This window comes from Hippoglossus stenolepis, chromosome 20, assembly GCF_022539355.2.
Source record: "Hippoglossus stenolepis isolate QCI-W04-F060 chromosome 20, HSTE1.2, whole genome shotgun sequence".
NCBI classification, from domain to species: domain Eukaryota; kingdom Metazoa; phylum Chordata; class Actinopteri; order Pleuronectiformes; family Pleuronectidae; genus Hippoglossus; species Hippoglossus stenolepis.
In genome coordinates this window covers 6,366,161-6,389,649 of record NC_061502.1, presented here as the reverse complement: position 1 = coordinate 6,389,649, position 23,489 = coordinate 6,366,161, and the positions used below count along the sequence as shown (strand labels likewise).

General features: G+C 43.2%; 2 protein-coding genes and 1 non-coding gene across 4 annotated transcripts; 2 read left to right on the top strand and 1 right to left on the bottom strand.

Annotated features, from left to right (window-relative positions):
• Positions 1–1,303: 1,303 nt before the first annotated feature.
• LOC118099372 (cholesterol 24-hydroxylase) lies at positions 1,304–7,330 on the bottom strand. 2 transcript variants are annotated; one of them, XM_035143909.2, is made up of 15 exons: positions 7,015–7,330; positions 6,862–6,939; positions 6,254–6,335; positions 6,026–6,099; positions 5,450–5,536; positions 5,163–5,301; positions 4,940–5,050; positions 4,692–4,854; positions 4,259–4,324; positions 3,735–3,807; positions 3,575–3,659; positions 3,272–3,430; positions 3,106–3,194; positions 2,928–2,994; positions 1,304–1,806 (listed from the first exon to the last, which is right to left on the bottom strand). In XM_035143909.2, exons 1-15 carry the CDS (start codon positions 7,155–7,157, stop codon positions 1,636–1,638), a joined length of 1,587 nt encoding a protein of 528 aa, XP_034999800.2. In that variant the 5' UTR covers positions 7,158–7,330; the 3' UTR covers positions 1,304–1,635. The 2 variants fall into 2 exon arrangements, with proteins under 2 accessions (XP_034999800.2, XP_034999801.2); XM_035143910.2 differs by having other exon boundaries at positions 3,320–3,430; positions 7,015–7,321.
• On the top strand, positions 7,308–7,380 carry trnat-ugu. Its single transcript has one exon. It is a non-coding gene; the product is annotated as a tRNA-Thr (tRNA).
• A 967-nt stretch (positions 7,381–8,347) lies between these two features.
• tmem214 (transmembrane protein 214) lies at positions 8,348–23,045 on the top strand. The gene is given in 19 exon segments (XM_047338187.1): positions 8,348–8,362; positions 8,536–8,686; positions 8,831–8,916; positions 8,918–8,966; positions 9,476–9,558; positions 9,741–9,846; positions 19,680–19,761; positions 19,943–19,973; positions 20,759–20,829; positions 21,180–21,395; positions 21,626–21,677; positions 21,878–21,985; positions 22,081–22,129; positions 22,132–22,167; positions 22,259–22,328; positions 22,412–22,457; positions 22,459–22,581; positions 22,668–22,786; positions 22,925–23,045. Coding segments are annotated over 19 exon segments (1,614 nt in total).
• The last annotated feature ends 444 nt before the right edge of the window (positions 23,046–23,489 follow it).

The window sequence follows — 23,489 nt, the reverse complement described above, 5'->3', positions numbered from 1 at the left end:
GATGTGGACGCAGTGATGAAAAAGGCCAATCCTGAGTGTCATAATAGCTTGAAACAGGCTAAACTGAATGAGTTTCAAGGACAAACGTGCTTTGATAAGGCTAAGAGCATCAGTTTTAGTTTTAGTGTGCGTTACCAACTGGTGGCTGAGTTGCTGGAAGCTGTGCTGCTCCCGCCAAACAAGTTATTTGTACATTCACAATCACAACACAGATGTTGTTTGACAAGGAAATGCCAAGGTGGATGCAGCTGCAAATGCCGCAGCTAAATAGCCCCTAACCACACAGCTTGTTTCACTTCCTGACACACATAACACCAACAGCTGATCTGCAAAAGCTGCAGAGGAGAACGACAGAAGAGGAGAAGAGTAACTGGATGAAAGAACAGGTACGTTTCAATCATTTGGACCAAACAACAAACCCTGTCTGCATAAGGTTTTCATGTTTCTCCAAAATCATTTTTAATCCACATACCATAAAAAAATACCATGGGAAATCAGCAGTGACGATGGTACACACTTTGTAAGCACTGCTCTGAAAGGGGAGTTTTCAGGAATTGACTGTGCTTTGCGTTCCAGCAGACAAGCATAGGACACACGGCCACAACACCTTCACTCTGCATGTTGGCCACACAGCCTTTACAAAAAAGAACCAGACCGATATGGATTTTTGAAGGCCTCGATAAAATATTTGATTTAAAATTTCTGATAGTCGTATATTGATTTCGTTATCAAACACTTATGACAAAGAGGTGAGGCTTGATATTTTTGAATTAAGATAATAAACATATGTTTTGCATAAAGTACATAAAACGTAAACATATACACTACCGTTCAAAAGTTTGGGGTCACCCAGACAATTTCGTGTTTTCCATGAAAACTCACACTTTTATTTATCAAATGAGTTGCAAAATGAATAGAAAATATAGTCAAGACTTTGACAAGGTTAGAAATAATGATTTTTATTTGAAATATTAATTTTGTTTTTCAAACTTTGCTTTCGTCAAAGAATGCTCCATTTGCAGCAATTACAGCATTGCAGACCTTTGGCATTCTAGCTGTTAATTTGTTGAGGTAATCTGTAGAAATTTCACCCCACGCTTCCTGAAGCACCTCCCACAAGTTGGATTGGCTTGATGGGCACTTCTTTCGTACCATACGGTCAAGCTGCTCCCCCAACAGCTCAATGGGGTTGAGATCTGGTGACTGCGCTGGCCACTCCATTACAGACAGCATACCAGCTGCCTGCTTCTTCCCTAAATAGTTCTTGCATAATTTGGAGGTGTGCTTTGGGTCATTGTCCTGTTGTAGGAGGAAATTGGCTCCAATCAAGCGCTGTCCACAGGGTATGGCATGACGTTGCAAAATGGAGTGATAGCCTTCCTTATTTAAAATCCCTTTTACCTTGTACAAATCTCCCACTTTACCAGCACCGTACAAATTATACTGTAGCCCTGTAACCCTATTTGTTTCCCCATATCCCCATTACTGTTTGGAAATAACAATAATCATGATCATTACAACCTTTTCATCATTCAGAAAGTAATAAAACAATCTGACAGCATTCAAAAGTTAGAAAACTATTACCTGAGCAACCCAACAACCTAATTTCTGCCCAAAGACTATTGTGTTTTCTTCTTATGTTGCTGTGTGGTCATTCTTCTCGTTGTAATTCCTGTGTCTGATAGAGCACACCACTCCGCTCTTTGGTCTAAGTGAGCCAGTGTCCAATATGTCAAAGGTCTCTCCAGGGACAAGGGTGAAATCAAACCTCTGGATCAGCTTGGCCATCACCACTTTAGCCTCCATCTGAAAACACATTCAGGGTGTTTACATGGCTCTGTTCAGACATGGTATCAACATGCATGTCGGGTGACCCCATCACGAGTTCACAGCTCGAAGTTTGCTAGAAAGTTTCTCCTCATGTGTCTCCAGTGACCCCGCTGTGTGTGTTTTGCCCATGTTTTGTCTGTGTTTCCAGTTTTAGTGTGCGGCTGGCTGGGGGGGGCGTGTCTTCCTGTTTCCTGTTCTTTTGCCATTTCACCTGCACGCCTGAGCTTAATTCTACCATCAACTTATCAGGCTTGTCTCAGTATGTGAAGAGCGGCCCATCCTACGAGAATCCACTAGATCGTCATCCATCGTCTGTGGTAGAAATTCTACAGCTGCCTCCTCTGGCCTGCACTTCCACTTTTTGTTACTCTGCCTGTTATCAGTCTCTGGTTGCCTCACCCCTGTTGGACCAGTTCCCACCCATAAAATATCTGCTATGCTTGTCCTGCCCCAGTCCGTTGGAAACCCGATTGTGTGAAAGCCGGCGTGCTCCGCTGCCTGTCTGCTCTGTCATCTGGAAAACTGACTGTTGGAACACTTGCCTGTCCCAACCCGTCAGTCACGCCACTGCTCTACATGTAAATAAACAGTCACATCATTGCAAGGAATGGGTTTGTGTTTGTCAATTTGTATGTGTGTGTGTGTGTGAGTGTGTGAGAGACAGTGACAGTGGGTCAAGGAGAAGCTGAGCAAATCAGTACAATGTGCTCAGCTATATAATGAAATAAGTAATTACTCATTTGAAAAAGTAAAAAATTCTACTTTAGTAAAAAAAAATATAGATAAATAAGAAAAAAATTGTATGACAGCCTTACAAGTATGGGAAACAGTGTGAAGTGTCAAAATGTTTTCGGTTCTGACTAGAGCACATCGAGGACGTCAGCTGAGTGGGCGGTCCTTCAATGTGGCCCAGGACATTTGCGTCCCTGACCACCTTCGGATATATGGACTGATGAGTGATTGTATCTCAGATGCGTCCGCCGTGCATCTCAGGTGCGTTCACACCTGTACTTAGAGCCACTTGTAAATCTGATCACCCAAGACATATGTGGATACCAAGTATGTGGCACATTTATATACATTTTGTCAACACCCACCTGAGCAAAGTTCTGGCCAAGACATGCGCGTGGACCAAGGGCAAAAGGGTAGTAGCAGTAATAAGGCCTTGTAAAACAGATAAGACACAACTCATTAAATGGACTTCATTCTCTTATATGGAGCAATGCTCTGACACAGTAAGAGTAAAAATGAAACTTGTCTTTGTATGCAACTCACTTAGGGGCATCTGGGTGAAATCTGTCTGGATCAAATTTCAGTGGGTCCTTGAAGAATTTCTCCATTCTCCCAGTCACATAGGTACTGAACTACATTTCAGAGCAATTCATTGAAACATGAAACAGAAACACACTATAAGACATGTTTGGGTTTAGATGCTACATACTTTCTGATTTGCAGGTGCATTCCAGACATTCAAAAGTGAATGACTCACTATACAGTTGAATCCTCCAGGTATGTGGATGCCGTTGATGACCATGTCTTCAAGTACATCACGAGATGTGCCTGGAGCTGGCGGATAGATCCTCAGAGTCTCCTTCAGCACCTGGGGGGAGGTTACAGTGTGGGCCAGTTGCTTAACAACTGCACATTTCAGTTAACGATACTGGTTTGTCCTGATCTCTAGATGATTTTCTTTTTTTCTCATTTAAAGCTGAGAGTTGAAACATGTCCTTTTCATGGCATATACCTGTGAGAGGTAGGTCAGGTTCCCCAGGTTATCATAGTGTATGTCCTGTCTCATCCCAATGACATCATCCACCTCCTTCCTCACCCTGAGAAACAAAACACAATTCAAGAAACCATCATTCAGCAGCTACATTATTAATAACAAATAATGCTCTTCTTACTTCTCCAATATATCCGGATGTCTTGCCAGCTCCATGACGCAAAAAGCGAGTTGATTAGCTGTTGTTTCTTGGCCTGAAAATGTACAGATGACAAAAAATGAATCAGTGTTACTTTCAAACAACACACATTAACGTGACATTAAAGTGATTGTGTTCTTCATCTCTAAACAAAAAAGAATTTACTTAATAGATCAGTTAACCTACAAACCGATAACAATTCACAGTTCAACAATAACAACACTCAAATAATGCACGGACTATTTTGTGAACAGCTACACCACAATGTAGCAACATCATTGCAGAAAGAAGAAAAAACAGTTTAGATAGTGTGTATGGAATCAATTGGAGCTACATAATAATATTTAACTCAAACACAGTGGTGGGCTATAAATATAATTTCAGAACTCATACTGAAACCGGTGGATAGACACATTTTACTGACATTTTGGGTTAAATGTCCCTTTAACTAATTTCACGATTTCACATTCATTTCACAAACCAGGGCAGAAGCAACAGAGACTCACCAGCGATGAAGAACGTCACAAAATTGTCCAACATGGTCTCCTCCTCTTCTTTAGTAGTGCTCTCCTCTGGAATCAACAGAAAATGGAATCAACGTGTCAACTAATATTTGACTTCTCAACTCATTTTAATATCATATAATCATAGGCATCCATTTTGGATTAATGGGCATATTTCGGTACTTACAGCTACATATCTGTTTCTAATCTATCCATTTATTTTGCCTTTTGATATGGATAGATGATGGGTTGTATATTGAAATGAAAAATGTTAAATGTGTTTTTACTTTCTTAGTTAAGCTGTCCGCAACTCTCAATATTTTATGTTCTTATCTAGATCCTATTGTTTGCAGCTGCCATGGCTGATTACAACACAGGAACAATTAATCATAAGTCTTATCCAGTATAAAGGAGTGTGAACTTTAGAGACTGTAACCTTTGCCAGTAGCTTTGAGGATGTGCGTGAGGATGTCCCTGGGGATGTCATCGCCCCTTTTAATCGCGTTCTTTCTTTCATTTAACCACCGAGCTCCGGTTGTACGCAGTAGGCGGCACGCTTCCCTCACGTCCTTAATGAACGATCTGTTCTTTGGATTAAACTGGAAATGAAGGATTTTAGGAAGTATAACAGTTTATGAACCTTTAATCATATTAACTCCAAACAAACTGGCAGTGAAGACATACCTCAAAAAAGGTGTCTCGGAGATTGTGAATCATCCCTTTTAGACATGTCTCGATGGATTTAGGGAAGGGTGAAGTATTATGCAGCAGCTCCAAGTCCACACCGAAACCAATTTGAGAGGAAACTCAATATTGAGTTGGTTACAATGATTGGATGAATCTTCGCATAAAAATAAAAAAAAACTTGGGTTAGAGCAGCTGCAGAAGAAGCAGATTAACACAATACCTTAGCAATAACGTCCAGAGTAACACAGTTGAACAGGGCAAGCATGTTGGCCTCAGTGTTACTGTCAGCAGCATCCGTGAAGCTATTCATCAGTTTCTCTGCCCTCTCATCGAAGGTGCCCATTAGACCTCGCAGATACCTGCAAGCAAAGAGAGGAGAAGCCTTAAAAAGAGTTGCCCACCTTCTGAAGAGGATCTGCAATGATTGTAGACGCTGTACTTAAAATCAAGGTAAATGTAGATTCACCATTCTGTCTCTGGTTGCAGAATGAATCATAATAAACTCACAAGCTGCTGAACGCAGGGTCCATGATCCGCCGCTGTTTATACCACTGCTCATGGTGCTGTGCTACTAACATGCCGTTGCCAAAGAACCTTGAAGAGAGGAATTGAACACAATTCTTATAAGTTCTTAAGAAGGTTGCACATGATTTCACGGAACAAAACATTGGACAACGTCACACAAACATGGACTGACAACAAACATATCTAAAACATGCTAAGATTACCTAAGTGGACATTACAGTTAGGGCAGACTGTTTGGTGCTGATGCCAATACTGACATTAGGGGCGTAAAAACATTTCTGATACATACAGCTGATATTTATACGAAAAAAAAGGGTAGTGTTTCCTAAGATGTCGTTATCAAACCTTTATCAAAATCTTTAGGGGCTTATATCGGACAGGTTTGTGCCAACCAATACATCGGTGGACCTCTGATTACAATGTAAGATGATGTATCTCAGAAGCGTCCGATGTGCATATTGACAGTATCACCCATCACAAATATTGACATTGTTAAAGTGTTGCTAGGTCCGTTGGACAACATGGTACCGTGTTTCAGGAGTATCACCGATTTATTACCTTTGACCAAACAGGTTGAAGAGTTTCTTGTAGACTATCCTATCTTTGGGGTACTTGGGGGACATGAGGATTTCCTGAGAACACAAGAGGGGCCCACAGAAAGACATTTTCATTGACCTCTGTGCGTTTAATAATTGTGCTGATTCATGCTGGTCTTTGTCCAGCAGTGCGATGCTTATGCAACAGAAGACCGCACACAAATGTGTTCCTGAAAGGTGCAGTGTTTACCTTGGTTGCTTCTGGACAGGAGACACCGAGTGTAACGATATGAAGAATATTGATCCTGTAAACAGGCCCGTACCTCTCTGACCTGCAGGGGACAACTCATAGATGAGTTTGACAGAATTACAGTTACACCTGAGAAGTGTCAGAATACACATGTGAGGGTATTAACACACAACAAACTGGGAGGGCTGGTTTTACAGTTTCATTGTGATGCTTTTAGGTCACGTCACTCCCCAAGGGTAAAAGAAAAAGAAACGGACGAGACACAGAGCAAGACAGAGAGAGAGGAAAGCCTCTGAATGAGAAAGGGGAGTTCACACTCACGGTAGCACCTCATATATTAAACACACACACGAGGACCAGGTGCTAAAGACCCCCAGTTTAAAGACACAATTTTACGACTTGTCAGTGAGTCAATTAGGACTAATTTCACACACACACACACAGACACACACAGACACACACAGACACACACACACGACCTTACTCTTGCTGGCATCATTCTGCACGGGTCAACCAGCATAAAGGCCGGCCATGCCGAAACCTATCCCCATCCCCCTATCCTTTACTTGCCTCCGCTTCAGTGACTCTGAGGAGAATAACACACTTACCACTCCAGGAACTTATCGTGGATAACTCCGTCACCGTTCATGACACTCAGAAGCGCCGGTGTATGTCCGAAGAAAAAACTGCGAGGAGCAAAACAATGTGTCAACAAGTTCACGCGACATTAGGACGAGCAGTAACGGAGCCACTTGACTTACTTGTCTCTCGGCGGCCCGGGTATGTGGTCGTACTTCATGTGAGTGTATTTGAGGTACACGCAGTAAGAGAGAAACGCGATCAAAAGCAGAACGAGTAGAACCGCCGGGGCCGTCCAGCCCAACAGGACGGAGAAAACGGCCATGTTACCGCCAAGGCAGCGCGGAAGTGAAGTGAAGTGGAGATCGGTCGGTAGGTCGTCAGTGTGGCCAAAGTGAACCTGGTAGATAAAGCGTTTACGTCTACGTTGTCGGTTGCGTATAAAATGAACAGCTGTTTTCAATGGAACTCAACGGGCTCCATAGCTCAGTGGTTAGAGCACTGGTCTTGTAAACCAGGGGTCGCGAGTTCGATCCTCGCTGGGGCCTCGTGTGGTAAACTTCATTTTCCTCTGACGTCAGTTTGTTTTGGATGTTTGCACTGCGATAATAACTTTATTTATTCAGCACCTTCCACAACCAAAGTGACAAAGCGCTTTACGACGCTTCACAAACAGTCTCTTGCTCCCCTACCAGTTAGACCAGTCCACCAGCCCAGTTGCTCATTTCCATCTTTTGACGGCCAATCCGTAAACTCTATGTCCATCTTTCGTCGCGCCGTCCATTCTCCTTCTTTTGCATTTTGAATAATCATAATGTTACTGTAGCATTCCACTTATAGTAGAGTATAACATCATTAGCAGCACTATATTATGCCTGTATGCAGTGGTGGGAAGTAACGAAGTACAAATACTTTGTTACTGTACTTAAGTAGATTTTTCACACATCTGTACTTTACTTGAGTATTTACTTTCCTGACGACTTTTTACTTTTACTCGGTACATTTGAACACAAATTCCTGTACTTTCTACTTCTTATATTCTCCAAACGGGCTCGTTACTTGAGCAGTGGAGGTTGGCGCAACGCGCGCCTTTACACACGGCGCACCTCTCTCGCTCACTCGCGTGCCCCCTGCCTCGGGAGATGCGCAAACCCGGCGGCGTGTTTGCCGTCGGGGGGGAGGGGGGGAGCAGCGCGAGGTCTTAAGCCGAGGTTGGTCGACCGGTCGACCGGGGGCAAGCAGGCTGTACCGGTAATGATCCCTCAGCAGGTTCACCTTCAGAAACTTTTTAAAGAGTTTTACTTCCTCTAGTATTTAGATGAATGAGTTACTCTGCTGTTACTTTGCTTAAACCGTATTTGGTGAAGCACATAAATCTGAACTCTTCCTCTTCATCGCTATCAGTTTGTTCACCTCCCCGATCATCATCCTCATCTATCCTCCTCTTTTGCCCCTTTATTTCACTTTTTCAGTCGCCCCTGAAGTCTCCCATTTCATCTGTCGTTGTCCACATCCATGACGACTTTTTTGGTACTGCCTGGCTTCCCAAACTCGTACTAGCAAAGGACACTTAATCTGGACCTGTGTGGACGAGGGCGCAGCAGCTTGGCTCATTGACACAGATTCATCTTCACATAACGAACGTGTTGTTTCTGAGGCTACAGACAAGACTTGTCTGCTCTTCTCTGCTGTTCTCTCTTCAGCTGGATGTCGGGGACCTGAAGCAGCAGCTGGCTCACAGTCAGACTCTGTTCCCAGACAATCCGTCAGTCTGGGGCAAAGACCTGGCCGGGTACCTCAACCTCAATCTGACTGTGCCGGAGACAGAGCCCAGTCACAGCAGCTGCACTCACAGTCGGTTGTTTTTTTTTATCAAGATCCAAATATGCAAAGTAATACAGTGCAATTTTTTATATGACCTTTTAGTTGCTACGCTCATTTATTAACAACCTGACATTGAGAGGTTTTTGCAGTGATGTCATATCCTCCTTTTTTCAGACTACCCATACTGCCTTACAGGGCAGGAGCGGAGGGGTGTGATTAAAGGCCTCATCAGACGCTGCAGCGACGCTCTGCCAGGTTTCCCTCGACCACTGTGTTTACACCATGCTCAGGGAGCTGGACAGGCAGTCCGGTAAATACAGGAGGTTACATGAAGAGGTGGAAGTGGTTTGGACGTTATCCCTCTTCGTTTGCTCTGTGTATCTTCAGTGTTATTCCCAGAGTAGATTCAGTGCTTTTAGTGAAAAGATGAGGAGATGTAGTTTGTGATGCATATCCTAATTGATATAAATCATTTGGTTAGAACATCACAGGTTATATGGCAGAACTGTTCTAGTAAACTTGATCAGTTAAGGATAATGAACCTAATAAAATGGTTTTAAGAATGTCTGGGGTATTTTTGCTTTAATGAATCAGCCAATAGTTGACAGCCAATAGGAAATGAGTTGAATACGAATAAATGGGCTCTGGCATGAAACAAAGGTCCACTTGTACTTTCACCATGGATGCAATTACACTATCAGCATCAAGACACTCCATCAAATCAGTGTTACATCTTGATTTTAAGGTCAGAATATACAGTGATTAGCAGGGAAGTTAAAAGTTCTGTAACAGAATACAACATTGCTTTTCTCCCTTCAGGAGAACCACTTCATGGCTACAGAGTTTGCATCCAGGCCATTCTAAAGGACCAACCCACAATAGCCACCCAAAATCTGCCAGAGGTAAGTGTGTGTGTTGACTGCTTCACTGCACTGGTGTGTGTGTGTGTGTGTGTGTGTGTGTGTGTGTGTGTGTGTGTGTGTGATTTCAGTTCCATTGTCCAATGTACTGCAGGATTTGTCTTCTGGAATAACTGTGGAGTAATATGTTGTAATACTCCCCCCCCTTCTTCCTTCCTCTGCAGTATTTGGAGTTACTGCGGTCGGTTCAGAATCGCCCGGTGAAGTGTTTGACTATCATGTGGGCTCTGGGACAAGCAGGATTTTATGACCTCAGCCAGGGACTACAAGGTAACTAACAGTCATACACTGCCCCCGTTACAAAATTACACACATTCTCACAACTACAAAAACCATCCTTTAGTTGAGTAAGCGCAGTGTTTCATTGTTCTCACAACTTTACTGCTGCTCCGGGTCTGTCCTTTCTCCCACTTCCCCAACTATCTGTGAGCACAGCAAGTCTGGGTTAGGGGTTGATGGAGCAAGTCCAGTTTTGTAGTGAATGATTGTGCAGCGAATTTCAACACAATTTAAAATACTTTACATAGAAAAATGTGTATTTATCCTCTGTGATGGAAATTCATCTTGAGATTTGAAATAATGAAATTCTCAGACTGGAGTTGCCTTTGAGTCTTTATAATAGTAAACTCTGCAGAGGTTACACAACAAGCACGGGTGCTCAAAATGGAACTGGCCGCAAGTTCACAAAAGCCAGAACTTATACAAAGAGGCGTTTCATAAAACATAATATGAAAGACATGAGATCATCTGTGTCTGTCCGTCCGCTGTAGCAGTTGGAAGAAAAACATCACCAAATAAGGGCATGCACCCTGTTGATCAAGGTCATAGCAGTGAGACACCACCAAGTAAGGGTTCCATCCTGTCAGGTAGACAGTATCACAGCAGTGAGACACCTGGTCAGGGGGATTTCCAATACCTTAGACACTGGTCAGTTGAATTTTCCACTACACTTCCCCCTTTGATCATCAATAAAAATATGATCACAAACAAAAAACAATCAAGAAACATCATAATCAACATCATAATCATAGAAGAATATCGACGAGTCTTCAACCCTGGCACTTTGCGCACATACAGGGTCACATCCACCATGGAGAGGTTCTAGAACATACGATGCATGGTGGGGAGGTGCAATAGGTAGCCGCTGCTGTTTTTGTGGAAAGAAAAAAAAGTTCTTTTCCTGTGATTGAGCAAGCATTTGAAATGAAAAATGGAAGGAAATCAGGTCAAACAACATCATCATCTCATTAACCATTATCAAAAGTTAATATACTGTATAGATTGGCAAAAGTAACTCATATTAAAATGTAATAAAACGTTAAATGTCAACATACAGTATATTTAAGGTTGAAAATATGCAGTAAAAACTTTTTAAATTCTTGCTATGAAGTAAAAATTTATTAAGTATGTACAAACTTCATAAAGTAACTCACATCAACCTTAAAAATTCACAGAGCTTCAAATTAAAGCATCATAAAATATGAAGTTGAAAGGATAATTGCAGTAGCTGTTTTTGTCTAGTGAAATCACTAAGAAACACATAAGCAAGCTGGGGGGAGAAAATAACATTAAAAAACCTAAAATTGAGTATCGTCATCAGAACCATCTGTGCTGTCAGTGTCCAGGTAGGGAGGGATGGGGAATAAGTTACAGATCAAGGGGACCTGAATCACTTCTCTTGTGTCTAGTCAAATTTGCATGTGCTGGATGGTTCTGAGAGGACACCGTAGGAAAAGACAGTTCGTTAGATCATCAGAGACTTTCACAGGAGTGCATCTAGACAGAATAATGTGCAAAACAATAATAGAGGAGATCATGAGTAACACGTATAGCGAGCCTCTCAGGCCACACAACCCTGGATGTCGAAATGGATGCCATGGCCTGTCCATGGTCTCAGTTGTCAGGCAGATTTCTTCTGTGTTGTGGCAGAACGCTCGTGTGGTTAATCATACAACACTCTTGGTGCTTCTCAACCTGTGGAAGTATCAGTGTGTGTGCTTTGAGTTGAAGGCGTCAGCTGGTCAGATGGAGCTGGTACTCATTTGCAGTGGCTGGCGTGGATCCAGGTGGCTCTTTCAGCAACTTTCACTGCTGTGTGGGTTGTGAGCAGTACCTGGTAGGGCCCTTGCCACCTGTTTCCTGATGTCTGAAAGAGAAGAAGTCAGAGCAATAGGACACCATATCATGATCACACAAGTCTGTGGATGGAAGCGGAGAAGACGGAGGATCCACACCAATGTGGGGAGGAGTTGCAAAAAGAATCTCATAAAGTGAAAGATTAGATCTGGTTCGTTTTCTCATCCTCATGTACATCAGCACCAGAGGCAGGACTGTTGTCCATGCGAGACCTGTGTCTTCACAGCATTTTGCAAGTTTAGTTTTGAGTGTGCCGTTCTCTCGTTCCACAGCTCCACCACTGGCTGGATGATATGCACAGTGTGTTCGCACATCCATAGTTAGATGAGAACCGAGTTGTTTGACAGCTTCGTTTACGAAGTGTCTGCCATTGTCACTGGAAATTCTGCTAGGAATTCCCCATTGTGGAATAATGTCTCTTAACAATGCAAAATGGCAGACAGAAGATCTGTGATGAGACCGTGGTGTGCTATCTTTTACCAGAAGATGTGAGGAAGTTTCTGTGTTGCCAAAGGGCGCCAAAATCATGAGTTACCGAACGCATATCTGGAGTCAGTGTAGACTGTGAGTGTTTTACCAGTAGCCAATTTGCATGCTTCCGTGAGTGCGATGAGCTCTGCTGCCTGTGCTGAGAGGTGATGAGGAAGAGAACTCGAGAGGAGCACTTCGTTATCTGAACAAACAGAAAAACCAACACAGTTAGTACCAGAGACAGGGTCACGTGAGGCGGACCCATCGACATACAGAATCAAGTCAGAGTTAGAAAGAGGTTTGTCAGAGAGGTCAGGTCGTGGGGAACACTGGACTTGAAGTTCAGCCACACAGTTGTGTTCTTCCCCGTCATCCGGAAGCGGAAGAAGCGTGGCTGGGTTCAAAGTTGAACAGCGTTTCACTGTGATGTTGGGCATGTCAAGAAGAACAGTGTGATACCTCAACCAGCGAGCAGCAGAAAGATGTGAGGTCTTCTGTTCTGTAAGAATGAGAGACACAGCATGAGGAACAAGGAGTGTCAAGTCAGAGTAACCTACTATGTCTCGTGAGGCAAGGACGGCTTTTTTCACAGGCGGCCACTGCACGCAAACAACGTGGAAGGCCAGCTGCCACCGGATCAAGTTCGGCGGAGAAGTAGGCGACAGGGCGATATTTGTCACCATGAGACTGAAGGAAGACGGAAGTCATGCAGCGGTCTCTCTCATCCACAGCCTGAACAAAAGGTTTGTCAGGGTTAGGGAGAGCAAGAGTGGGAGATTGCTGCAGCGTCTTCTTCAGTGTGACAAATGCCTCGTCTGCCTCGTGAGTCCAAACGACACGTTCGTGAGGAGTGAGTGATTTGCCATGGTACAGAGCACCTAAAGGGGCTTCAAGAAGAGCAAAGTCAGGAATGAACGTTCTACAGAAAGAACATGTGGCGATGAATGACATGAGTTGTTTCTTCGTCAAGGGTTTAGGCATGTTAACAATAGCTTCTACTCTCTTATCAGACAGGGATTTGCCATCTTTGGTGACGACATGACCCAGAAACGTGACAGTTTGTTGAACAAACTAGTTTGCTGAGGCTGACATTATGGCCCTCACGAGCCAGATGTCTCAGCAAAGCGATCGTATCTGTTTCACATTGCTCCTGTGTGGGACTGGCAACTAGTAGATCATCAACATACTGCAAGAGAACTGAACCCAGAGTGAGGATGAGGGGTTCAAGACTGTTCCTGAGAGCCTGATTGTATAATGATGGAGATTCACAGTAGCCTTGACATAGGCATGTGAACGTGTAGGCCTTGTTTTCAAAATTAAAAGCTAACCAGTACTGGCTGTCCCTGTGGACAGGAACACACAAAAAAAAGCATTGGATAAGTCTACAACCGAAAACCACACTGCATTAGACGGAATTTGGGAAAGCAGCGTGTATGGGTCAGGAACAATATGCTATCGAGCAATTACAGCATCATTCACAGCCTTCAGATCCTGCACAAACCGCCACTCAGTAGGTTGACCTTTGTCTCTGATCTTCTTAACTGGGAACAGTGGAGTGCGGACCGATGAATCAGGTCAGGGGACAATTACACCAGCCTGCAAAAAGGATTCAAAAACAGGACGTATCCCCTCCACTGCATTCTGTCTGAGTGGATATTGTTGTTTACATGGCCTATAATCAGATTTTGGAGTGATTTTGACTGGATCACAGTTTCTGATGAGGCCCACATCCTATTTGTCCTTTGGCCACAGTGTTTAAGGCAGATCTGAAAGTAAAGGAGAAACATCAGAGGGGCTGGACAACATTGCATAAGAATGAAGGTGATTTTCAGTCACAACAAATGAGCGTGTGGCTGGAGAACAGAAGGTTGGAGACATTTTTAGATCAAATGCACTCAGACTGGGTGAATACATTACGTCAGGCGTGGTTGTGGGTTGCCAATCAACGGCAGCCTGGCATGATCTGACAAATGGGCCTAAGTCTTGCCACTGGTCATCATGGGACTTGGAGAGCGAGATGTGAGGGCTGGAATTCGAGACGCGAAACAGTGCCATCTGTTGGTCAGTGAGTGAGACGGAAGCTGCACTTCTGGAACCAGACCAAAAAATATTGGACACTTTTCAGAGAATCATCAGGAAAAGGCAAAAACAGAGATTCATAAACGTGATCTGCTGTGTCTGTCACATGTGAAGTGCAATGCAGTGAATCAGTGTGCATAAAATCAGAAAAAAGGGGTGACGAGAGAGTGTGACGTGGAGAGCAGATCAGTGGAGGCATTTTTAGGAAGTTGCCACTGATATACAAACAGCTGCTCATGTGTGGTCTGTGACATTGTGAAGAAGAATTGTGCGTAACCGTCACTCCATCAGGGGAGGATACTAAATTGAAGCCTAACACAATCATCAAATCTCTTTCTAATAGATTAATTGGGCAACAGGGAGACAACAGAAAATCATGTTCAAACCTTATGGGATGTTTGTCAAACTGAGCGGCGCATTTTAGAGGTTTTGTGAAATTTTCTTTTACCTTGGCACCGCTGGCACCTTGAGAGAATATAAAGCGACCACTCATCTCAGGAGATGTGGGCAAATCTGACATCCTAACCACAGAATAACCTGCACCAGAGTCGACCATGAAATTAAGTTTGTGACCGGTAACACACAGTTCGAGTTGAGGCATTTTCTTAAAAGCATCACTATTGTACTTAACATAAGAACCACAAAGTTGTGTTTGCTCTGGTGTGTGTGTGTGTGCGGTTAGTTTAGCAAGCGATTTCTTCATTGCTGGAGCTTTTGTGTGTATGTGCGGTTAGAATTGCAAGCGATTTCTTCATTGCTTTGGCATGTATGTATCTGTGTTTCACTTCCCTTTCTCTGATCCTCGGCGGGTGTATTGGTCGTCTCCCCCCCGTCTGCCTCTCCTCACTTTCTGTAGTTCAGTCGGCAGTGAAAGTTCTTGTCTCCCCGTCCTCTCGCCGTTGGGGGCAGTTCTTTGCCCAGTGTCCTTTTTGTCTGCAGATTAAACACTCATCTCTGGCAAGTGGGGGTCGTCGAGAGAAACCTCTCCCATGGCCACGTCCGCGACCGCGCCCCTCTCTTCCTGGTTCAGTGAAGTTGGCTCTGCTATCAGTGTTATCTTGTCTGTGTGGCCTTGACAGGGCAGACACAGCCTGCATCATGGTTAGCTGTGCTTTCTGGAGTTGTTGATCCTTTTTCTGCTGACTTTGTCTTTGGTTTCTTTGTGTTGACGTTCAGCATTTTCAGCATGACGTCTGACCTCTGTCAAGCGAGCATCCTCAAGCCCGATGCAGGTGTGGCCTACGTCTGCCCGTAGTGGGGGGAGCAGACCATTCAGGAAGGCCTGTTTCAGATGTGTTTCATAAGCCCCTGGCTCGTTGCCAAGGGTGTCAGGTATGGGGATGCCTCTGTGTTGATTAAACAGGACGGTCAGACGTGTGAGGAAATCTCCTACGGTTTCGCCTGGTTGTTGTTTGCACCCCGTTATTTTGGACATGTCAATTTTATTGGGGAAGGCGGTCCTCAGGGCGTTGAGGAGTGTGTTGAGAGCGTTGACGTATGCTGCATTAACCGCATCATCCCAGTCTGGTGAAGTCAGACGGAGGTCTCCCCCACAGTGCGGACATATCTTTGCAAAGTCAGTGGGGCCTAAAGATGAGGAAGAGGTGGCGTCATCATTCAGTCCTCCCGCTGCCCCGTCTCCATAGACTGGGAGAGTGGTGGGTGGAGTCTGAGATGGGCCTGATCGTTGATTGGTGGAGTCTGGTCTCTGCACATCATCATGGAGGAGGGTTTTGTCGTAGGTGAGGAGGAAGGCAGGCGTTGAGGAGAGGACTGCCACACCCTGTAATGGAGAATACAGAGATCTATATGATTTCTTTTCAACTTTCTCAGTTTCCTTCTTATCAACCTTAGCCATCTGTTTAAATGTTTGTTTTCTGTCCCTACACTCTGCCTCTTTTTCCCACATTTCAAGACACTTTCTTATTATCTTCTGTCTTTCCACATTGCGACCTTGATTTATTTTTTTATTTATTTATTTATTTATTTATTTTTATTTTTTCTTCCTCTTTCTCGAGGAGTTTCTCTCTTAAAAGTTTAATTTTTTTCGACAATAAATGACCCGTTATGAGGAAAAGCAAAGTCTCTGGACCATATTGGAAGAAAAATGTCACACTTTCCCGTCCTCACTCTTGCAACCATAAAGCCCACCATTTGGACTTTCTGTATGAAATCGTACTCATCCACAATTTCTACATCCTTATCAATTAAGTGTATGAAATCGTACTCATCCACAATTTCCCTTGAACACTCAATTTAAGACGTGGACGTCTCCACGAATCCTTGTTTCTTTCTCTGGCAAAACAGGAAAAATGCCTTCACGAATCCTTGTTTCTTTCTCTGGCAAAACAGGAAAAATGCCTTCACGAATCCTTGTTTCTTTCTCCGGCAAAACAGGAAAAATGCCATCAACAAGGATGATTGCCACAAGGACGAGTCAGATTAACATCATTAATCCACAATAATCCAGAGAGAATGACTAATACACCCGTTCCAAATAAAACCCTTTAAATGTATTATTTCTTATGTTTGATTTTGTATTTGAGAAATCATCTAAACAGTCATGAAAATCAGAATTTCAACATCTCACCAGATATAAGATGACCAAAGAGAGGTCTTTGGATCCCTGTGAAGAAGGTCCGGAACCCAAGTTATTTCGGCCCTCTCTTCTCTTAACTGTTGGAGGTAGAGGCAGAAGATTTTCTCTCCTGGGTGATCAGCCACCGAAGACTTCTCGGGTCAAGACGATCTTTCAAGGGATCCTGTTCGTGACGCCAAGTTTGTGATGGAAATTCATCTTGAGATTTGAAATAATGAAATTCTCAGACTGGAGTTGCCTTTGAGTCTTTATAATAGTAAGCTCTGCAGAGGTTACACAACAAGCACGGGTGCTCAAAATGGAACTGGCCGCAAGTTCACAAAAGCCAGAACTTATACAAAGAGGCGTTTCATAAAACATAATATGAAAAAAGACATGAAAGACATGAGATCATCTGTGTCTGTCCGTCCGCTGTAGCAGTTGGAAGAAAAACATCACCAAATAAGGGCATGCACCCTGTTGATCAAGGTCATAGCAGTGAGACACCACCAAGTAAGGGTTCCATCCTGTCAGGTAGACAGTATCACAGCAGTTAGACACCTGGTCAGGGGGATTTCCAATACCTTAGACACTGGTCAGTTGAATTTTCCACTACACCTCTCACGTTTATTATCTCAGTTCAATAGCTATATATGGTTAAACTGTAAAATATCAAGCCTCAATTCCATTTCTTTGACACATATCAGTCGATATACACTACCGTTCAAAAGTTTGGGGTCACCCAAACAATTTCGTGTTTTCCATGAAAACTCACACTTTTATTTATCAAATGAGTTGCAAAATGAATAGAAAATATAGTCAAGACATTGACAAGGTTAGAAATAATGATTTTTATTTGAAATATTAATTTTGTTCTTCAAACTTTGCTTTCGTCAAAGAATGCTCCATTTGCAGCAATTACAGCATTGCAGACCTTTGGCATTCTAGCTGTTAATTTGTTGAGGTAATCTGTAGAAATTTCACCCCACGCTTCCTGAAGCACCTCCCACAAGTTGGATTGGCTTGATGGGCACTTCTTGCGTACCATACGGTCAAGCTGCTCCCACAACAGCTCAATGGGGTTGAGATCTGGTGACTGCGCTGGCCACTCCATTACAGACAGCATACCAGCTGCCTGCTTCTTCCCTAAATAGTTCTTGCATAATTTGGAGGTGTGCTTTGGGTCATTGTCCTGTTGTAGGAGGAAATTGGCTCCAATCAAGCGCTGTCCACAGGGTATGGCATGGCGTTGCAAAATGGAGTGATAGCCTTCCTTATTTAAAATCCTTTTACCTTGTACAAATCTCCCACTTTACCAGCACCAAAGCAGCCCCAGACCATCACATTACCTCCACCATGCTTGACAGATGGCGTCAGGCACTCTTCCAGCATCTTTTCACCTGTTCTGCGTCTCACAAATGTTCTTCTGTGTGATCCAAACACCTCAAACTTTGATTCGTCTGTCCATAACACTTTTTTCCAATCTTCCTCTGTCCAATGTCTGTGTTCTTTTGCCCATATCAATCTTTTCTTTTATTGGCCAGTCTCAGATATGGCTTTTCTTTGCCACTCTGCCTAGAAGGCCAGCATCCCGGAGTCGCCTCTTCACTGTAGACGTTGACACTGGCGTTTATGCGGGTACCATTTAAAGAAGCTGCCAGTTGAGGACCTGTGAGGCGTCTATTTCTCAAACTAGAGACTCTAATATACTTGTCTTCTTGCTGAGTTGTGCACCGGGGCCTCCCACTTCTCTTTCTACTCTGGTTAGAGCCCGTTTGTGCTGTTCTCTGAAGGGAGTAGTACACACCGTTGTAGGACATTTTCAGTTTCTTCGCAATTTCTCGCATGGAATAGCCTTCATTTCTAAGAACAAGAATAGACTGGTGAGTTTCACATGAAAGTTCTCTTTTTCTGGCCATTTTGAGAGTATAATCGAACCCACAAATGTGATGCTCCAGATACTCAACTAGCTCAAAGGAAGGCCAGTTTTATAGCTTCTCTCACCAGTAAAACAGTTTTCAGATGTGCTAACATCATTGCACAAGGGTTTTCAAGGGTTTTCTAATCATCCATTAGTCTTCTAAGGCGATTAGCAAACACAATGTACCATTAGAACACTGGAGTGATAGTTGCTGGAAATGGGCCTCTATGCACCTATGTAGATATTTCATTAAAAACCAGACGTTTCCACCTAGAATAGTCATTTACCACATTAACAATGTATAGAGTGTATTTCTGATTAATTTAATGTTATCTTCATTGAAAAAAACAGTGCTTTTCTTTGAAAAAGAAGGAAATTTCTAAGTGACCCCAAACTTTTGAACGGTAGTGTATATATTGTTATATATTATAATATCAGAATTGGCCCTTGGAAAGTCCCTTTTGGTCTGTGTCTTATAAAACACCAGGACGGGCTGTTCATCATCAGGAATTTAAAAAGTAATGAAGTGTTTCCTGTTTGAGTCTCAGACTGACTGGACTGAGAAGATATACAAACTTGACCTTAAATGTTTTCCTGTGTAATTTGGGAGGAAAAAAGAATCGCATTTAAATTCTCAACACAAAATTGCACATTTAGTACATTTAACATGAGACTCAGAGTATTTCCAGGTTTAAAAGTGACTTGCTGGGCGGCTGTCATGCTGCTCGAGTTCTCATCACTCCGTTTTTTAGTGTCACCGTGTTTCTTTAAATACACCATGTGTTCCTGGTTGCTGTTGCTCTGGCCTGTTCTTTTTTGAAATGGCGAGTTGAAAAGACCCAGTGTTGAGTCGTTTAATACCAGAACTAACTGCTCCACCAGCACAAGGTGAATCAAGTGTTGCTCTGTGTGTTTCAGTGTGGCTGGGCATCATGCTTCCTGTGCTCGGAGTGAAATCCTTGTCTGCGTATGCCATTGCCTATCTGGATCTACTTCTCCTGTAAGTCTGACGGTGTAATATGAGAACTGTGTGTTTCAGTTTTTATTTAGATCACGTAAAATACAACAAAAACCTTCTTTTATTTGTTTGGACATGTTTTTTTCTGGATGTAATATGATTTCAATGAAACTGAAATCATGATCTTGAATCTCAAATCCTTTTGTTGTCCTTCTTCTTCCAGACTTCATGCAAACCTGACAATGGGATTTGGCATCTGTTAGGATTTTAATAATATAATTAGACACTATAGCCCCGAAAAGGATCGATTTTACACGCACCATGTTTGTACCTTAACAGAAAGAATTTATGTTTTGTTATGTGTTAGGACTGTAATCCGTGGCATACAATACACTGTACTTAAACTTGTTCTCATACATAAACCTTTATATATATTACAGTATTCCTTTAGCTTTATTCAACATCACACATACATGAATGCACTGTGCTCATTAAGACACTGTGACCTATGCCTTAGAAAGAAATCAAGAAGCTGCCCCAGCTTCTGAAGGCCAGATAGGAAAGGCGTTGTCTTGTCTGATAAATACGCATGCTTACACACACAGAACATACAGACGATAAAACAGAAACACAATGTTTCACACTCCAATGAACAAAAACACTGTGTCTGCAAAACTACTGAAGACTCACAAAGCTTCAGCCGGATAAAGGCTTTTTCTTAATACACAAAACTTAACACTGTCAGAATGTGAAGATTTGCCCAGCTACTATCAAAGGAGTGACGAACCTGGGAGCGGCTCCTCATCATTGGTGGATCCCAGTTCCAAGATGCTGGGACCACGCCTTCAACCTACTATTATAAATATTGCACCTGTCATCCGTTCGGGGCGACTCTTGACTACCCCGAGCTACGGACTAAAAGCAGAGGCTGTGCATTGAGTGCCCATAGCTATGCTGTACCTTTTTCATTGCTTCTAAATAAATACTTTTTGAACTAAGACCGACCCTTCTCATACCTAAGGATAAAAGAACACGACACATCATGGGAACTAAAGAGTTCTTTCCTTTACTGGATTTCGCCTTCATGCCCAAGAATGCCCTGTCATCAAGGTGAATGGAATCTAATGTAAAAATCTGCTTCACAGTCGTGTCCATTTCCCTTTAAGCCCATGTGCAATTACATGACGATCAGTTTAGGAATAAGTCGATGTAGAAACTGGGTGGTTGAGAAATTTGTCTGGATCCTTTAAAACACACTAAACACACGTGAAGTGGTGGAGTTCACTGAGAAAGATCATTTATACCTTTTTTATTTAGTATCAAAACAGTTGTAAGCTCATCATCTATGCATCAAAACAAACTGTAGAACTGATCATTTCATACAATTGAGTTTGGACACATATGACTCTGGGTTTTTTGAATCTCCCAAAAACAAATAACCCCATTTTGTTTGTGTTCAGTCTGCAGAAGCAGCTGAGGCGTCTGTAGCCTCATATATAAACTCACCATTTAACTGTTGTCTTGGAGTTGGGAGGACGTATTGTTGGGACTGTGGCATTTCAAATATTGTCTTCCTGTTCCTTGCAGCTGCTCAGCAGTATGACCGAGTGTTTGTGTGTGGACGTAAACAGTCTTGAAGTATGGAGGGAGCTCTATACCAAACACTTACCCCAGTCCAGGTGAGTTATACACACTTCACCCTTCACAAAATGCTCTTATACATACACTGATTTAAACATTTCTACATTTTACAAGCGGTTAAATTGAACTTTTTCCTTTTTAAAGTGTGAATATGAGAAAGCAAACACTCAAATCAGAATTTTCCAGTTCTAAACTCCACCACTAAATATATGGGGCCACACATGAGGATGTAGTTAAGGTTTTGACGCTGATTTTCCTCTTTTCTTTCTCTGCTGTTGAATCATTTGTTGAAGTCCTGGAAAGTCCTGCCACCAAAAGTATGACTCCCGCCATGACACAGATGGTTTTTAAGTAATCTCAGAGTTAATAGAAAAGAACACAGAGAGAAACTGCTGCATGAATCAATTCTAATACGTAATGTTCAAACTAAAAGACTTCTTGGGTCTGAAATATCTTTTAAACGGTCTTTTTAAATCGTCTTGTACTTGACGGCTGTCTTGTGTTTGACCATCTTTAGCTACGGAAGAACCTTCAAGAAACAATCCAGTCGTTCCGAGTGACCAGTGAGGAGACGAGAGACACCATGGGGACTCCGGAGCTTCACGAGTGTCAGGTGAGACGCACAGTGCAAAGCAGAATTTAACCACCGAGCACATTTGATGATTACAACTGCAACACTTAGATTATCAAACATAACAACTGTTTTGCTTTTGCCACCAGAATCTGCAGGTGCGTGGTCGCGGGTTCCCCTGGTTCCAGCTGCTCACGGTTCTGTTCACGACGTCATATCTCACGGCTCCTTCACAGGTCCGTCTTTACGGCAGAACTTCCACGTCTGGATCTGGACTTTTAATTTGTTTGTTCTTGAGGTTCATGTGATGGTTGCTGTGTGTTTCAGATTCCAGCACAGCGGCCGTATCTCAGCAGGCCTGGGGCAAAATAACAGTCCATTCAAAACAGGGCTTCAGGTACAAATCCTTCTTTAAACTCTTTGTCTAATAACTGCTCATGAAAATCAACCATTTAACTTGTGTTTCAGCTTTTTCTGTAGCTGGATGGAGACAAACACCCCTTATTATTACTCTGAGAGTGTGCGGGGTCCTGGGGCCACTGATGACCCAGGCCATGGAGAAGTCAAAAGCAGCATCCATTTTCATCTCTGATCACACCACACAGTTCATCCTCTGGGACAGAGAAAAGACGCCGCTGGTCACAGAATGGGTAAGAGTGAATATAAACAAACATAAAACTGTCACTTATGTTCATATTTAAGGTGTCATCGCTGATCAACTCTCTTCTTTGCTCAGGTCTACACCAACACTCCAGACAGTATGTCCCAGGTGTTGGCGTATGTGAGGGAGCTGCACCGCCTCCTCCATCCCTACTACATCCTGCCAGCTCTGGCTTTTTTGGCCTTGATTTATAAGTACTGTTGCTCTGAGTCTGTTTCCAATGCAAATAAAGCCAAGATTATATTTGGCTTTATTTAAAGCTCTGGTAAATAACGTGGCGTGAAGCACAGCCTGTCAGAAACTTCACCTGCCTCTGTGTTTCTCTCTTCCAGCGTTGATGCGTCGTGTCTGCCGGGCCACGCCGTGACCTTCGCCAATTCAACGTGGCAGCTGCTCCAACACACGAATTCCGCCATCAGGACTTGGGCTCAGGAGCTGCTGACGAGAGCATGATCAACATAACTTACACACACAATGAAAAACACAAGAAGGCTGCCTCTCAGTGCACGGGCCTCCTCTCTGAAGCCATCATCGGACACTGTGGGGTCGGACCAAACCAGCGCTCACTCAGCAGGAACCGTCTTCTGTCTCTTGTTTCGGCTAAATTTGATCAAATCAGTTTGCTGTCGTATAGATGTTTGTTTTCTACCGATGCTTTTTGTCACTGCTGGACGCTGAGGTCGTCTCTTTCTCTCTTTGTCTCTCTCACACTCTTTTGTTTCTTTCTCTCTCTCTCTCTCTCTCTCTCTCTCTCTCTCTCTCTCTCCCTGAGTTTTCTACTTCATCTCCTCCTGCTCACTGTGAAGTCAGATCACTTGTCGTATGATTGTTTGTGTCGGGCTCAATGAAGCCTTCATCAAGTCCGACGAACTGTCCTGTCACAGTGAGGAGCTCACA